The following is a 16,961-nucleotide window of genomic DNA, read 5'->3' as shown; positions in this document are numbered from 1 at the left end:
TAGGGTATCATCACCAAACACACCTGAGGAATAATGGAGATCTTCTTCCTGATGTCATGGAGACCGAGCTCCGTCGTCTGGACGTCGTCCAGCTGGAGGCCGCCAACGGGTTCGGCCAGCCTGAAGAGGGCTGTGATGAGGGAGCTCTTCCCAGCCCCTGTACGTCCCACGATTCCGATCTGAGAACAGAGAAGAGAAGATCACTTGAGTTGATTTGATTTGATTTGATTTGATTTGATTTGACGTGATTTGATTTGATTTGATTTTGTGCATAATGGAGTAACAATTGACTGGCAAGGTAAAAGAGTCCCATTATATAACAAGATGACAAAGTATACAACAAAAGTGTGATATATATAGGGGACAAGATTTCCACCGACTGCTAATCAAAGGACTGAACAGGAGTCCTTTCCACAGGGGAGTCTCACTACAAATGTTTCATCCACAGACCAAACTTGATTTCTGAAAAATTTAGGATGAAATACAGCAAATGAAATAAGAACAAAAAAAAAAATCATGAAGACACACACATCCCCAAAACACATTCTAATACCCCATCAATTTTTTTTTGTTTCAATCCAGGCACACAGCAATTATCGTCTCTTGGAATCTATAGTTGTATGGATCAACTAAAGCATCTCCTAATTCTATAAGGATCAGTCCTCCTCTTCTTGTCACATTCAGTTCTAATAACTGAGGAACAAAGTTTGTAAGATGCACTTTGAATTTACAGCTTTCCCCGATTCCCTTTATGGATACCATTGGAAGAGAAAACAAAAATTGACATCAGCATCATTTTGTGGCAATAACTAATGCCTGCTTTACGATCAAAGGTTGAATAAAACCACATTATCAGTTCCAAACAAACAAACAATCATAAATGATGTGGAACCTTTTCTTTTGGCTTGATTTCACAAGAGATGTCCTTCAGCACCCGAGGCGTGTCCTTGGAGTAGGCCAGCGACAGGCCGTCAAAGGTGATGGCGCCCTTTGGCGGCCAGCCGGGCGGGGGCTTCACATCGGGCTTTTCCAGGGGACCCTCAGGCTGGAGCTTGGTGTATTCCATCACACGTTCTACCGATGTCATCTGGTGGGACACATGGAATGAGGGGTCATGACACACTATAATGCATACAGGGTCAAAGGTCAACTGAGAAAAAAATTTCACTAGTGCAGTACTAACTTAAAATATGCACAAGAAAAAGCTGATGTGATACCAATAATGATGGTCACCATAAACATCTGTAATCAATTCTTCATGCATAATTATTCACATATGCTTAATTTCATAGCTCTAGCAACAGTGCTTAGAAGATAAATTGCAGTATTAGTATTAAAGATTCTGATAACAGAATATGTTCATCACGCATTTTGTATAATTATTGTGGAAAGCTTTCAAGATTCGAACTCCCCAAAATAAGCACAATCTACTTTCTACAAAGTCTTGAATGGTAAATTACTTGTGATGAATGTACTACACCACCAGACTGGCTTGCACAGGAAATTCCTGTCTTTGCCATATTTGCATCGAGAAAGATTACCATGAACACAACATGGAATATCTTAATTTTTGATTTTTACAAAATAATTCTTTAAGAAATTTCATAATAAAGATGTACTCCAAATAGAATTAAAGTAGTGCACAAACAAAACCAAGACAAAAGTTTATTTGAAAACATGTACGTAAGCTACTTGGCCAATATAAATAGTGGCATTACATTCAGGGAGCTAAACATGAATATTCAAATTCGTGAAATTCTTCTGTCGAGATGTTTTCATTGCAACTGATGGACAAATTGCCCAACATTGACATAAATAAGCACTGAATTGATCAATGTTTTAGTAGAAGCCATCATGATAAAAAAATCATGGGCGTATATACTTGAGCAGGATTCGAACCTACAACCTCCTGATCACCAGACAGGTGTCATCTCCACTATACCACCGAGCTTTCGCGCGATAGCAAGTGTTGGTTCTAATCCTTGATAGCATGCAGCGGGTACGTCGATGTTGGGCAATTTGTCAGAAACATGAATAGGTGTTCACTGGGATGAAATTACACACTGGCTATTTCAGTACAAGATGAGGTAAAAGCAACGTGAGAAGGGTTTAAGAGGGGCTTTTCTGAAATGTAAATCTATGTACAATACATTGAAATGCAGATACATAATGTAGTAAGCCCAGACAGATGAATGGATAACTATGAGTGTCTACAACGATGACTGATGGCATGTGTCCTTCTGACTGTATACCTGATTTTCAACAAGGGCGCTCTGCCGGACACAGAATTGGAAGATGCCGCCGAGAGCAACACAGTTGGTGAGAATAAGGCCCACCTGTCCCGCATCCAGGGCTGCAGCGGGGGCGAGTCGGGTGAGATGGGGCAAGTGACAAGCGAGATGGGACAAGCAACAATTGAGATGGATGAGTGGAGTGTATTGATGGTACACAGTGGAGATCTCAGAACAAGGGACATGGTACAAGAACTTACAATGCACAATCCCTGGCAACAATGAGTGATTTAAATGTACAGTATGTCCCCCCCAAAAAATCACTATCAGATTTTCGCACTGATAATACCCAATATGATTAAACTGTCTAAATGCTACTTAAGGGTCTTAAAATATAACATCTTAGCTCTATTTTGCAGAAAACTCCATTCAATTTGATTAAGCGGTCACAGAGAAATGTGGATTGCTGTAAAGCATGTCATGAGTCTGATTCTTCCAAGTTTAGCACTTCGATGCTCTTGTGTGTGAACACAATAGACAGAACTTGGAGGGAAGAGATTCTTGACATGCTCTACAAAATTCCTCATTTCTCTTTGACCACTGAAGCAAATTGAATGGGGTTTTCTGAAGGATGTGGGCAATTTAACGACTAATAGTTTCATACCCTGAAATTGTATTTGGATTGATTCACTATTTTTAAAGTTATCATTGTGGAGGGTCAGGTTGTAATTTTTTTGGGAGGACATACGGTACAATTCAGAGGTACTACAATGAGACGGTGCAGCTTCAATCTCTTCTTCCATCTTACTGCAATGCAGCAGGGAATACACTCCTTTCTCTCTTTTATTCTTTTTTTCTGTCCTCAGGTGTTACATAATATAAACACATACTTCCAGTTGTCACACTTTACAGCTACAATATAGTAACTTTCTAATAACCTCAGCCATGGGAGGATAGAGTTCTTGCTGGTATTGGTTCGTTTGTCTGTTTGTTTGCAACATTACCTAAAATGTCACAAACAGATTTGGATTAAATTCTTTAGAAAAAAGTGGGGATTACACTCGCAACAGATGATTAAATTCTGGCAGTGATGCGGATCACTGGAATGCAAGCATCAAGAGGAGATCTATTTGGCTAATATTGGGAAAACCACATTCACATATACGTAGAACACCATCAAGCACTGTACAACATGTCTACTGCCAAACATGAAATGATTGTACAAGTAGTTCCCCACAAGTGCTGGGAACAGGAGACTCTTGTGAGACTGCAATTTACTTTTTCTCAGCTGAATATACCATGCAATTTCCCATCACCTCCAAGATTTCTCACAATTACAGACAAAACACATGCATCCAGTTTCTGCACGTAACTATTGAAAGGAAGCATGCTGACTACTTTCCCTGTGGCTGATGATATGAGGGGTGGGGATACTAGGGTGTCAATATGCAGACAACACGAAGCAGAACAGTAAAAGGACACACACAATACAAGCAACAAAAATTTGACGCTGGCTCTACTCGGAAAATACTGTCACTTAACATTTTCTGTATGAAAGGTCTGTGAACTAGCGCTTTTTGACCGTACAATTCAGTGATTTTGTTTGGATGTGACAGAGAAGTTCAGATAGAGGCAGTTAACTAACGAAATCAAAAGAAAAAAAAGAAGAAAAAGGTAAACATTCCCACACACTCCCTGCCTACATGTATCTTTGCATGCACAACTGCTTTACGAGCATTGGTTACGAAAACAGACAGTGTATACAACTGTAAAGTACCACGGAATGGATCCCTAGCAGTATATCAGTACACGATGCAGCCAGTATGAGCCCACATGCTGCCCTCTTATTGTAACATATTCACGACACCCGGGTTCAGGCAAACAAATTCACTTTTGAAAATCAAACACAAGCTGTACCTGCAGTGGGACAACAGATCTGCTCATTCAATTGCCTTTCATATGTTTTATCTCATTTCACTGCCATGGTTTCTCATGTTTTCATTTATTATCATCGTATTATCAATATTGTTATATAATTTCATTATTTATTCTTTCAATTATCCATCCTTTATTATAATTATTCTAGTAAAAGTTTTTAGCACGCTATAAAGAATTACATGATAGTCTAATTCATACTGGTTTCTAGTTTCAATTAGTTTCACACTACAGAGAACATTCGTATTGCCTGAACATAGTGCTCACAGAAGTGAACAAGCCTGTGAGAAGCCAGCTGGCAGATATTGGTCTTAACTCATGCCCTCTAGAAACCTGGGGGTGTTTCATAAAGCTGTTCGTAAAGTTATGAATGACTTACGAGCGACTGGCGATCAGTTCTTGTGCTGAATTATTGAAATCCTGATAAGTATAGCACATCAGAACTGATCACCAGTCGTTCTTATGTTGTTCGTAACTTTAGAACAGCTTTATGTAACACCCCCTGGTTGGATCCCATATAGCATCCATTAGGATTTCACAATCTGGTAGAGATTGAGTTTACATCTCACAGCAATCTTTGTGAGGAATATGTGAATAAAGCTATTCCCTACTATCAAAATGAGTCAATCAACATCTCTCAAACACCTTATGACATTCATCTTAAAAAAATACTTGATGAAAGAATGAATTACACGATTGTACTCATGTGTTTACCACAAAAAAAAGAAACAAAGAATGGAATGCCTGTAAAATGGTGGATGAACACTGTGATGAATCACATAATCCTTTACATCTTACATTTTCACTTGTGAATATCAAACAATATGAAACAACAATAAAGGCACTTGTAACTATTATGCACATGATATGTTCTATTTCTAATCTATGGAACAAGCATGTTTGTTGACTAAGCTTCGAGAATTGCTATTTGTTTTGTTTCTTCTATTTTCTTATTTGTGTGCGTGTATGAACAGTGCAGTATGTTTGATGGAACGAAGAGGCACATTTGAGAGTCTAATTACAAAACATTATACCTGGTTTTCCACTAAAGCACTCTGCCTGACACAGAATTGGAATATTGTCCCAAGACCAACACAATTTGTCAGCATTAGGGCTACCTGGCCTGCACCCAATACTATTAACACAAGGCAAAAACAAAATGAAATAATAACAATCACCAACAACATGTGTAAACATCTTACAATATACATCACTATGCCATTTACCGGTACTAAGTAATTTTGTTTACTTTTTCCCCATTTTAGTAATAATGAATCTTTCAAATTTTTTCTTGCAGCACAAGATTCTACACAGCTCCCAAAGCTTTACAGAGTTAGATGATTACCTTTGAGAGAGAAGATGAAGAAGAGAAGCAAGAACATAAAAGGAGAGGACGAGAAGGAAAATGAAGAGGAAAAGGAGGAGGAGGAGGAGGCAGAAGAGGAGGAGAGGAGGATGAAGAGGGGGAAGAGGGAGAAGAGGAGGAAGAGGGAGAAGAGGAGGAAGAGGGAGAAGAGGAGGAAAGGGAAGAAGAGGAAGAGGAAGAGGAAGAATAGGATGAGGAGAAAGAAAAGGAGGAGGAGGAGGAGGAGGAGAAGGAGGAGAAGGAGGAGGAGGAGGGGAGGAGGATGAAGAGGAGGAGGAAGAGGGAGAAGAGGAGGAAAGGGAAGAGGAGGAGGAAGAGGAAGAATAGGAGGAGGAGAAAGAAAAGGAGGAGGAGAAGGAAAAGGAGGAAGAGGAGGAAGAGGCAGAAGAGGAGGAGAGGAGGATGAAGAGGGGGAAGAGGGAGAAGAGGAGGAAGAGGGAGAAGAGGAGGAAGAGGGAGAAGAGGAGGAAAGGGAAGAAGAGGAAGAGGAAGAGGAAGAATAGGATGAGGAGAAAGAAAAGGAGGAGGAGGAGGAGGAGGAGAAGGAGGAGAAGGAGGAGGAGGAGGGGAGGAGGATGAAGAGGAGGAGGAAGAGGGAGAAGAGGAGGAAAGGGAAGAGGAGGAGGAAGAGGAAGAATAGGAGGAGGAGAAAGAAAAGGAGGAGGAGAAGGAAAAGGAGGAAGAGGAGGAAGAGGAAGAGGAGGAGGAGGAGGAGGAGGAGGATGCCAAGAAGGCGGAAAAGAAGGAGGAGACGGAAGCATAAGGGGAGTAGAAAGATGAGATTTAGGAAGTGGAAGAGAAAGATAACTGAGGCAAAAGGGGGAGTGTTGAACTCTGATTAATCACACAGAGGAGAAACTTAACCCGTTGAGGACGAGCTCTGAGTATACTCGGGTGTCTGTGGGAAATGCGTCTTGTAGCAAAATCAGTCCGTCCTCAACAGGTTAAGACTGAACCAAAAGCAGTACAATTGGTGACTTTTGACATTACTCTTCAGCATCTCTTTCTAAAAGGCAGGTAAGGGGGTATGGTTAGATCAGAGCATATATGCAAGCATTTTGGTTTAATACAGTAAGAGTCTCCATCAATCCTCGCATGGCCTTTACATTTGCACCATGAAACCATATACAACTGTACCCTTCTCCAAAACAAAATGAAACAACAAAAAAACACATAAGTATGTATGGTACACTGCACTGATTTACCTTTATGTCCAAGAAACATAGCCTAATACAGAATAAAATGATGTTAATATGTTATTCTGTCATTCCTTCCATAAGTCCTATTCACAACCAGGCTGTATCAAATGCACTCTAAGCTGTACTTCAGTGTGTGAATAAAGACATCATCTACTATAAATGTCCAGACGACATGAAAATCAAATGTACTGCATCTTAAAAACACCAATTTCTCTGCAATAATTTTGATGAGGAAGTATTAGTCACTTCATGTAGTAACAGTTCTGCCTTTATGTCTACAACTTTGTCTCATACAACATTGCAACTATTGCCTTGTGATGAATAGATAGTAAAATTTCTGTCATTCCATCAAAACTTTTAGAATGTAAGACTCAACACTAAATTTCATAAGAGCTCTTTCATTCCCATTAATATATGTGTATTAATGTGCAAACATACAGCTTCAAAACGCTCCATCTTTTAGCTTTATTTCTATACTTTACAAAGGGAGTGAGAAATATATAAGTATATAAAGAGTAAAGATATTAAAAAAAAGAAAATAGAAAGAATGTGCTTACCTGCAGACAGCGGCACACAGCTGAATGCTACAGTGGCTGTGAAACAGACGACGATGAGGTCCAGGCGAAGGCCAAACCAGCGGTTGGTGGCGATGTACATGAACCAGGCCTCAGAGTGCCGGTCCTGGTAGTTGTAGAACTGGTGCTCAAAGTCCTTCTCTTTCTGGTAGGCCCGGATGGTCCACAGTCCCTGGAGAGAGCTGGTGGTGTGTGAGAATACTGGGCTCCTCGCTGGCAAAACAGAAAAGGAACGGGAATTCACAATATCATCAAAACATTTCAGTTTGTATCAAAGCAAGAATTCTTTACAACCTTTCTCTTTAACCCAAGAGACAAAAATGCTTTGATAGGAAGAAAGAAGATAAAATCATGCACTCGTACCTGCGGACATTTTCGCATGCATTTCAATGTCACAAACTCTGCAAGAGCCAAGATTCGTAAAATTAAAATGCATGCGAAAGTTTTTGTGTACACTATAATTTGGATGCAAGAGGCAATTCCCTAAAATATCAGGCCATGCAAAAGGCCTCCAGGTTCAATTCACAAAAATTTCACGCCATAGATATTTTTCTTACTTTACAGTACACCAATGACAGGTAGATAATGTCATTAGCATCACCACATGGACAAGCAACTTTATGCAACTTATAACTTTTTAATCGTCATCTGAAACCAAATGAAGCATATGCTTCATGTTTGCCATATACATGTACAACATACATGTACATGTATATGGCAAGCAAGCATTCTAGAAATACAATTTGAATGTGCAAATGTGACAACGAAAAATAAAATACATATACTTGTATACACGTATTATCTAACATCTTATGAAGAACATGAATTGCAGTAAGACACCTTGTTAAAAAAGAAAATAAAAATCTAACACACGTGTGTTTAGGACTTTACATAGCGACGAAGCAACGAGAGAGAGAGAGAGGGATATTAGCACTTAAAAACATATTATGGTTGATAAGTGTGAGGAGGAGCATGGTTACCAGTCCCATCCAGTCTCTTGATAGCCGTCGTCGACAGGAGGGCATACCGAGTCAGGAAAATCAAGACGATAAACAGGGGTACCGCTGCAATGATGGTGTAGTAGCTGATGATTACAGTAATGAGTACAGTGCCTATAATTTGTAAAGAAATCTGTGAGGAAAACAAAAACAACAGCATGTGAGAGAAGATTCACAAAAACAAAAACAAGAAAATCAAATATTTTCACATATTTCTCTCTGACCTGATCGAGTACTGGTAAACAAGGCTGCCAAGCCCTTCACTCCCTCCACACATCCCCCCAACCCAAACATCTAAAACAACTTTTGTACGGTACTCAGCATACATTTATGATCGTGACATAATAATTATGTCTACATACAATGTACATATACATGAATATACCTAAGTTAGTGCCAGAGAAGACTGAAAAATAAAGGTTTCACATCTATTTATGATACATGTGATGTAAACAATAACATATGACACAATTGTTCACACAGAAGTAAATAATACATCAACTTCAAATATTCATATTTCAAAAATTAAAGATAACTAATACATACATGTACTGTTTTATGAGTGCATAACTACACCACCAGAAAGATATAAAATCCCTCTTTACAGTGATAAATCACATCTTCTTCTTTCGGATGACAAAAAAACCAACCAACCAACCAACCAAACAAATAAACACACAAACACACAAACAAGCAAACAAACAAACACACAAACAAAAATGTTAGATAAACTGCATGAACACAGTGAATATGGCAAACACACACATCATAGGTAGCTTTCAGTCGAAATTGAGCAAAATTTTCTGGATATCTCATCAGGGTATATCACTTGCACTCCACAAATCTTTACCTGAAGGAAATCAAAGAAAGTCAGAGGAAGCTGGTCGTCCATGATGCCAATGTCCTTTGTGAAACGATTCTGGATCCTCCCTAGGAACAATACACACAAAATGAAGAAGATTTAAGAGGCACATCACACGCAGAGAAAGTGTTTCGCACTTACATGATGTACATAGGGTGCAGTTCCCCTCCCCCCTCAAAAAAAAAAAAAAAATACATATATAAATACATGCAGGTAATATTACATGAATTAAAAGATCTGTCCAAGTAAAGCTTATGGTTCAAAGCCATTGAACATTTCCTCACAGGAGAGAGGGTTTTACTGTATCTTTGTGCAGATGGAATTCATTGCTGATTTGGACTCACTTATCCACAATTTCATAACTTCATTCCCAGCAAGCTTCAGAAACCCAGAACATCATTAAATGGCAAAAATGTTGGCTTTGCTCACATTATAGCATCCCGATCACTTTCATAATTATGCTAGGCATAAGCACCAGTTGTTAACACATGATGAATATCTATATTTTGTTTTTAAGAGCATGTTATGAGGCACATGCAGTAAATACATGCTTTGTGTTAAAAAAAAAGACATATAAGACTTTTCCTGACATTCTCATGTACATACATATGTATACCAACATCCAATATGTACATCCCATATATTCAATAAGACATGACATGATGCAACTAGAAATGTCGCTATGGTGACTGGTATGCCTCCGCCATAATGCATGATTCTCCTAATAGGTCTAGATAGTATATGTGGACAATGTGTGATTACATTTTCACAAAATCGGCAAAATATCAAAATGACGAGTTTGTCATAAATATGTTGAATGTTCAACTTCCTTGACCTAGGTTTAATTGGATGAATAGGAGAGCATGTATTTGGGGATTGAAGGACTTTAACTTGACTTTGACCCATTCATACGTTTATGCATTGAGTAATTTTCAAGGTATGGAGAAAAAGTGCAATTTCTGTATTGAATAGTAAATTGTTACCATTTTCATCTGGCCTTTGACCCTAAAATTCATAAGATAATCACTGTCAGGCAGAACATGCATAAATATGTAGTAAGTTTCAAGATAACTTGAGCCACTTCCGAGATATGGAGGAAAAAGTTAGTTCAGCACTTTCACTTGATCTTTGACCTTTTGACCTATTCATTGCAAAGGCATGGGGCACAATTTCCTGATGGAGGAAAGGAGCACAATACTGTAAATCACGATATATTCACGGCATGAAATTTTTGCAAATTGGATGCGGATGGCTGAACTGCCACTAGCATTCAATGCATATAGTGTAGACAAGAACTTTCATGTGCATTTTAATTTCGCGAATCTTGGCACTAGCGAAATTTAAGAAATCAAAATGCACACAAACATTCCTCATTTTACGGTATGCTTCTCACTCACCAGTTGGGGTGGTGTCAAAAAAGAGAACAGGTGATCTCGTCACACTGGCAAACATGAGGTTGTGGAGGTTTCGCGCTGCTCTGATCATGATGCGGAACGTGATGAAAGCGCGGATGATGCCGAAGAACATCATCCCACCAATCAGACCGCCGTAAACGCCGGCCGACTGCTCCGTCGTGAGGTTTACGTTCTTAAAGATCGGGTAGTTATCAACCTTAAAGGAAAAACAAACCCCAAAACAAAGAAATGAATATTTGACCTTTTGAAGGTGCCCAAGCACAGAAGAGCCAAGAGACATTATCACACGTGAGATGTACATCTACCTCTATGATTTGATTGAATGCAGAAATAATCAAATCAAATCAAATCAAATTAAAAGTCTGAGATAATTAAACAATTACATGTATAAAGGTACAAAGCATTCTTCACATGCATAATGGATAGTTACTTTAGAGATCAGTTTAATCAGTACACATTGCAAGAAACATATACATGACTCTACATGTAGGAACACTTCAAAGGTAATTCTGCTATCAAGTGGCTTGCAGGAAAGGATGGAATTAATTTACAGAAATATGGTTTAGTCATTTCTCTCTTTCTCAGGAAACTGGCTACAGATGAAGGCCATGACTGAGCTGTCTGCATAATGGAACATGAAAGCATTCATTGTCAAAACTAAGATGGACCAATGACCAAAGAAAATTGTCAATGAATTAGGCATAATGGACAACTCACTGGTACGTTATTTGCCCGGGCCTCTTCCGTGTCTGCCCAGTAGCCTAGCCAGTAGTCCGCCATGAGATATATCACCTGTCAGGTAACACAGCAATCAAATTTATGTTTCCATGGCAACAGAGATTGCACAATTGAGGACAATGAAGCAAGGACAACCAACAAATGGAGAATCATATTGATCAGATGGACACATCAATTTTCTTTATGCTGCATTAGATACATATGTGACCGGCGACAACGGTTTCACGCAAAAGTCGGGAATTTTGAAAATTCATTTTTTCATTGAATTACTTTGCCCATTTCCTAAGCTTTACATTGATATAAAACACTTGTATTCTCCGGTACTGTAAGTGGTCATATAAAGCGAAATACAGTCAACCTCGCCTAAGTCAAATCTATTGGGACCGGCGAAAACACTTCGACTTATGCGAAATTCGACTTCCGCGGAAGTCGAATTTTTCTTCGACTTGTATTTCCAGACGAATTTTCATAATGCAGTGTCTTATTATGTTTTTAGTGGCCGTGAAATTACAGTAGACGGTAGTATTATGTTGTAATTAGTATTTTTGTTTTGTTTACGTTTTAAAAAAGAATCCTGGAGCTCAATTATTGGACTGTGATAATCGAAATGCGTTGCACGTAATTTCTGCAAAAAATCGCGAAACGAACGCGGGAGTTCGGCGCGCCGTTATTTGTTTGGGGACGTTTTTACTCCGGTAAGAATTTGAATTAGATATCTATATGCCTTTTTCAATGAACTTTTCCGCACAATGCGTCATGATCTGGTCGTGATTTGTTTTTGAAAATGTCTTTACTGTCTCGACATAGCGCTTGACCTTCACCAGACGTGCGCGATGTTCGCAAAATGGTATCGTGAAACCTCGAACAGACCCCGAAGCTTCTTCGGAGAATGTCTCGCGCATGTTTCGCGATATTCTCCGATGCACCATCGAACGCATCATTTCGAAATTAAAAAGCAAACTTCCGACAGTTATTTTAGCATCGTATGGAGCAGAATATTACTGTTATTCACTTCCTAACGTAAAAGCAATAATCTGACATTTATTTCAGCATCTTCCGGAGCCGAATGTAATTGCTATTTACTTTTGAAAGTAAAAACAACCATCCGACATCTATTCTATTTCATCATGGTACAAATACGGTGTTGAATATCATTGTTATTCATCTCCGGACGTATAAGTGACCATTCGACATTTATTTTAGCATCTTCCAGAGCTGAATGTTATTGCTATTTATTTTTGAACGTAAAAGCAAACATCCGGCATTTATTTTATCATCGTACGGAGTTGAATACTATTGTTATTCATTTCCGAACGTCAAAGCAAACATCAAACGTTAATTTTACCATCGAACGCATCTAAATGTTACTGTTATTCATTTCAAAATTTGAAAGCAAACATCCGACAGTTATTTTAGCATCGTATGGAGCAGAATATTACTGCTATTCATTTCCGAACGTAAAACGCAATCATCTGACATTTATTTCAGCGTCTTCCGGAGCCGAATGTTATTGCTATATTTACTTTCGAAATTAAAAACAAGCATCCGACATTTATCAAATCATGGTACAAATACGGAGTTGAATTTTATTGTTATTCATCTCCGAACGTCAAAGTGACCATTCGACATTTACTTTAGTGTCTTCCTGAGCTGAATGTTATTGTTATTTACTTTCGAACGTAAAAGCACACATCCGGCATTAATTTTATCATCGTACGGACTTGAATATCATTATTATTCATTTCTGAACGTCAAAGAAAACATTCGACATTCATTTCAGCATCTTCCGGAGCCGATTGTTATCCTTGTTCATTTCCAAACGCAAAATCAAATATCTGACATTAATTTCAGCACCGTACGGAGCTGGATTTCCAAAAGTATGAACAAAGATCCGACATTCATTTTAGTATCATACGGAGTCGAACATTACTGTTATTCATTTCCAAAATTAAAAGCAAACATCTGACATTTATTTTAGCATCTTACGGAGCCGTTAGTGTCGAGCCCTGTATATACACTGTAGGCCTGTTTGAAAACGCATGATTTTGTTAATAAAAAAAGTCCCAAAATTCACTTTAGATAACTCCCAATGCACGCGGAAATTATGTTTGAAACTTAAGATAATGTGTGGGGGAACCTAGGGGGGAAAAAAAGATGCTTGTGAATTGTGGGATAGCACTCACAGTCTGCATTCGCGTCCTTCGCAAATCGTTCGCGTGCTCCGCAAAGTCTCACTGAGTTGCAGATGTTTGCGAGCGTGGCGAATATGCACCTACTCGGGAATTTCAAAATTCTTCAACAGTTGGAATCAAATTCGTAAACAATTGCAGTCAAACTCGCAAACTCTTTTTATTGTCGGAAGCGGTTTTTGTTGTCCCAAAGACGCTCGCAAACAGAGATTGGTGGCTTGTACCGGATTGTGAGGACCTTTCTTCTTCCTTTTTCTCCCCAAACCCTGCTGCGCTGCCCGCACATGGTTCGCCTCTACCCTGGTAGATGTGATTTATGTTCTTCTCAGCTGGACATCAAGGATACAAGGGATATTAGGGTTAACTTGTATTCGACCCTTGGGAGTTTTTATTGCAAAAAGTAGTGGTTTTTTCCTTCATTTATTAAAGGCAGCCGATCGCCATCCCTAATGGTACGTAAACTCCGAACGACCGAAGTTTGTGCATGCAATTGCGCAATGCTACCACTGAGACAAGTGTGTGTGTGTGTGTGTGTGTGTGTGCGTGTGTGTACGCATCACACACAAACATTGTCACCGCGAGCTGCGGTGATTGGAGGAGAGAGGCCAGAAGACGCTGCGGCGTGTGTGTGTGTGTGTGTGTGTGCGTGTGTGTGTACGCATCATACACAAATATTGTCACCGCGAGCTGCGTTGATTGGAGGAGAGAGGCCAGAAGACGCGTGGCTCTTTCGGCCTCTCTTCATGTGCATGCGCACTGAGAGTGTGCGTCCATTCGGAAGCTTTCGTGGCTCGCTGGGACAGCCATTTTGGGTTAGGAGATAAGCACAGGGAGCTCTCTTGTAGCCTACGGTATTTTCGCTGACCCATTGAGCCAGCGCTATTCTCATTCGGGGGTCACTACATTTGATACAGAATGGGGGAGGCAGCGTGTTGCGTTCGTCTCCGTGCCGCACAAACCACTCGCCACGACTGAGTGTCTTTAATCGAAGAATGAAAGAATGCTTCACTTCCATGTTTGAATGACGTACGGGAAAAAAAAACTTCGACTTGTGCGATGAAAATTACATGTATTTACACAAATCTGGACTCGAAATTATCTTCGACTTAGGCGAAATTCGACTTGTAAAACTTCGACTTGTGCAAGATTATTTTAATGAATTAAGTAAAGAGAAAATAGGGACTTTTCTGGAGCTTCGACTTGGCCGAGTTTTTGACTTACGTGAGGTCGACTTAGGTGAGGTTGACTGTATAATGCACTTTTTGATTTGTTAGCCTGACAAAACTGCGAGAAAACAGGCTTTGAAGATTGTTTACCAGTATGTCTTTCAAGATTGCGGATACGATAAATACAAGCTGCTGGTTGCATGTGTATGGTGCACGTATTACCGGTACTCAATGGCATCCACACGCTATGCCTGTGTGTATACGTCACGGGAGCAGGTGGCACTTTCCAAATCTTTACAAATCACATTTTCATAGCAGTTGATTTGTCTTGTAAATTTTGTCACTGGGACCCTTTCGAAGGCAGAAACATGAAAGGGGTCAAGCTTCCTGTTGTTGTTTTTTCAAGCCGTGAATGTGTTGCATTGTGTGGCAGACAACAAGCAAACAAACGAACAAACAAACAAACACGACTTTACTTAGTTTGGTGCAATTTTGACGTTTACTACAGTTTATTATTTGAATACCGGTCATTTATGACCACTCCTTTTCTCTCTTCTGCTGTCTTTTTTAGTCAACCTGCTGTCATATTTACTACAAGCACAATTAAAAAGTCAGTTTCCGATCGTATGTTGCACGATTTGTGTGGCGATTTGTCACTCTGATACGCTTAAACCATGTTCCCTATCGTATCTATTTTTCATGTTAAGTTAGTGCTGCGTAGCGTTGCTGTTCACTTTTTGTTTCACTTCCGTTGTCGAACATTGCGGTAGAAAAGCTCGGATAGAAAGCCAAACGAAGAGCATACACTAAGTAAGAGTAGACCGAACGTACTGATAGCTATATTATTGTAGCAACAACAATGGAGCATGCACGCGTGGACAAAGCATTTCCGACACGCTGCGAGGCGTATCGCTGAAAGCTGAACTATGTAAATGTGTGCGACGCACTATCCAATCGCACGTGAGATGCCTCGCCGTAGCAACACTGGGCATAGTGGCGCGGCGACACTGGGCATAGTGGCGCGGCGTTCGAAAGAAGATCAAAACTGACGAGTGCGGTCCAACATACTAAATTCCATTTTCGGTAGGAAAAACTTAGTGTTATGCTGTGAAATGTAGTATAGATGTACAAAACATATGAAAGATTCAATTTCTGAAAAAAAAGACCAAAATCGACCAAAATAATGGTCGAAATCTTTGTACCCCGCCTAGGAGGGAATTTGCTCTTGTGACTTTTGCCTGAAACCGTTGTCGCGGGTCACATACACTGTATATGAGTTGTGGACCAAATAATTTGGACAAAATAAAGAAAGCTTGCATAACTGTCATCACACATAGCTTGTGTGCAGGACTTCTTCAATACACACACAAACACACACACACACACACACACACACACACACACACACACACACACAAATACATCTCTCTCTTTTGGAATTTCTGCTGATTTTGTGGTCTAAACTTTCATTATAATCAATCCTTTGTATGCTTTGAGTTCCAATTGGCACAGAAACCTTAGAGATTTGTACACACTATCCCCGGCATAGACAGGGTTAATGAATTGAACTGACTAGCCTCTGGCAAAGCAAAGTCAGAAAAATCAATTGCAGAAACTTGTCAGACTTCAAAAAGGAAACTTATTATCAAGCTCACAGCCAATGTAATAAAAATTATGTAAAAGACTAGATCCAAGGCTAGTAGTACCTGGGCACCAAAGAGGAAGAGCATCATCCAGAAGAGAGAAAAGGTGTTGCCCCCGGCGATGAAGTACTTGAGGTATGTGGCATAGGTGATGTCCCCCTTGACCGTTGATTCGTCTTTGAACAGTTTGCTGGTCTTGGTCTTGGCCTTGCAAATAAAATAAGGCAACATCTTTACAACACAAGAACTTGACAACGGGTTCATTTCTCTGTCTGGTGGGGAAGATTAAAATAGGATAACTGGAGAGAAAAGAAAATATATTCTCCCTTGTTTTTCAGAAGAGATACAGAAGACCACAGTACAGCTTGGGGTAACTGCTCCAAACAAAACCAAACAAAAAACCATTTGTCTTTCATAATTAGTAACATGTAATCAGATGCATGTAACTTCTACATAATCATACTTAACCCTATTCCCACCAAGGGCCGTTTCGCATGATTATTCCGCAACGTTTCGCATGATTATTCCTTAACGCGTGATGCTCTCGCCGCGACATTTTATGACTTTTTTCTTTCAAGTATCGCGCAACTTTTGAGACCAAATTTGTCGCTCCTGGGCATACCGTTTTGAAGCCATGCTCCTTT

The 16,961-nt window shown here is 39.6% G+C and overlaps 1 protein-coding gene across 1 annotated transcript in view; it reads right to left on the bottom strand.

The window, feature by feature from the left end:
• LOC139743020 (ATP-binding cassette sub-family C member 4-like) overlaps nt 1-16,961 on the bottom strand; it is a 60,306-nt gene that overhangs the window by 10,860 nt on the left and 32,485 nt on the right. Inside the window, 10 exon segments of the mRNA XM_071653529.1 lie at nt 24-179; nt 893-1,087; nt 2,253-2,353; nt 4,958-4,971; nt 7,297-7,519; nt 8,287-8,437; nt 9,155-9,234; nt 10,564-10,777; nt 11,305-11,373; nt 16,381-16,524. Coding sequence (XP_071509630.1) covers nt 24-179; nt 893-1,087; nt 2,253-2,353; nt 4,958-4,971; nt 7,297-7,519; nt 8,287-8,437; nt 9,155-9,234; nt 10,564-10,777; nt 11,305-11,373; nt 16,381-16,524 — 1,347 coding nt within the window.

The sequence above is a fragment of the Diadema antillarum genome, unplaced genomic scaffold (genome assembly GCF_040938485.1).
Source record: "Diadema antillarum isolate AM-2024a unplaced genomic scaffold, OU_Dant_1.0 scf00000033, whole genome shotgun sequence".
Classification (NCBI taxonomy): domain Eukaryota; kingdom Metazoa; phylum Echinodermata; class Echinoidea; order Diadematoida; family Diadematidae; genus Diadema; species Diadema antillarum.
The sequence above is the reverse complement of the archived record's forward strand: the minus strand, read 5'-3'. Positions and strand labels throughout refer to the sequence as shown.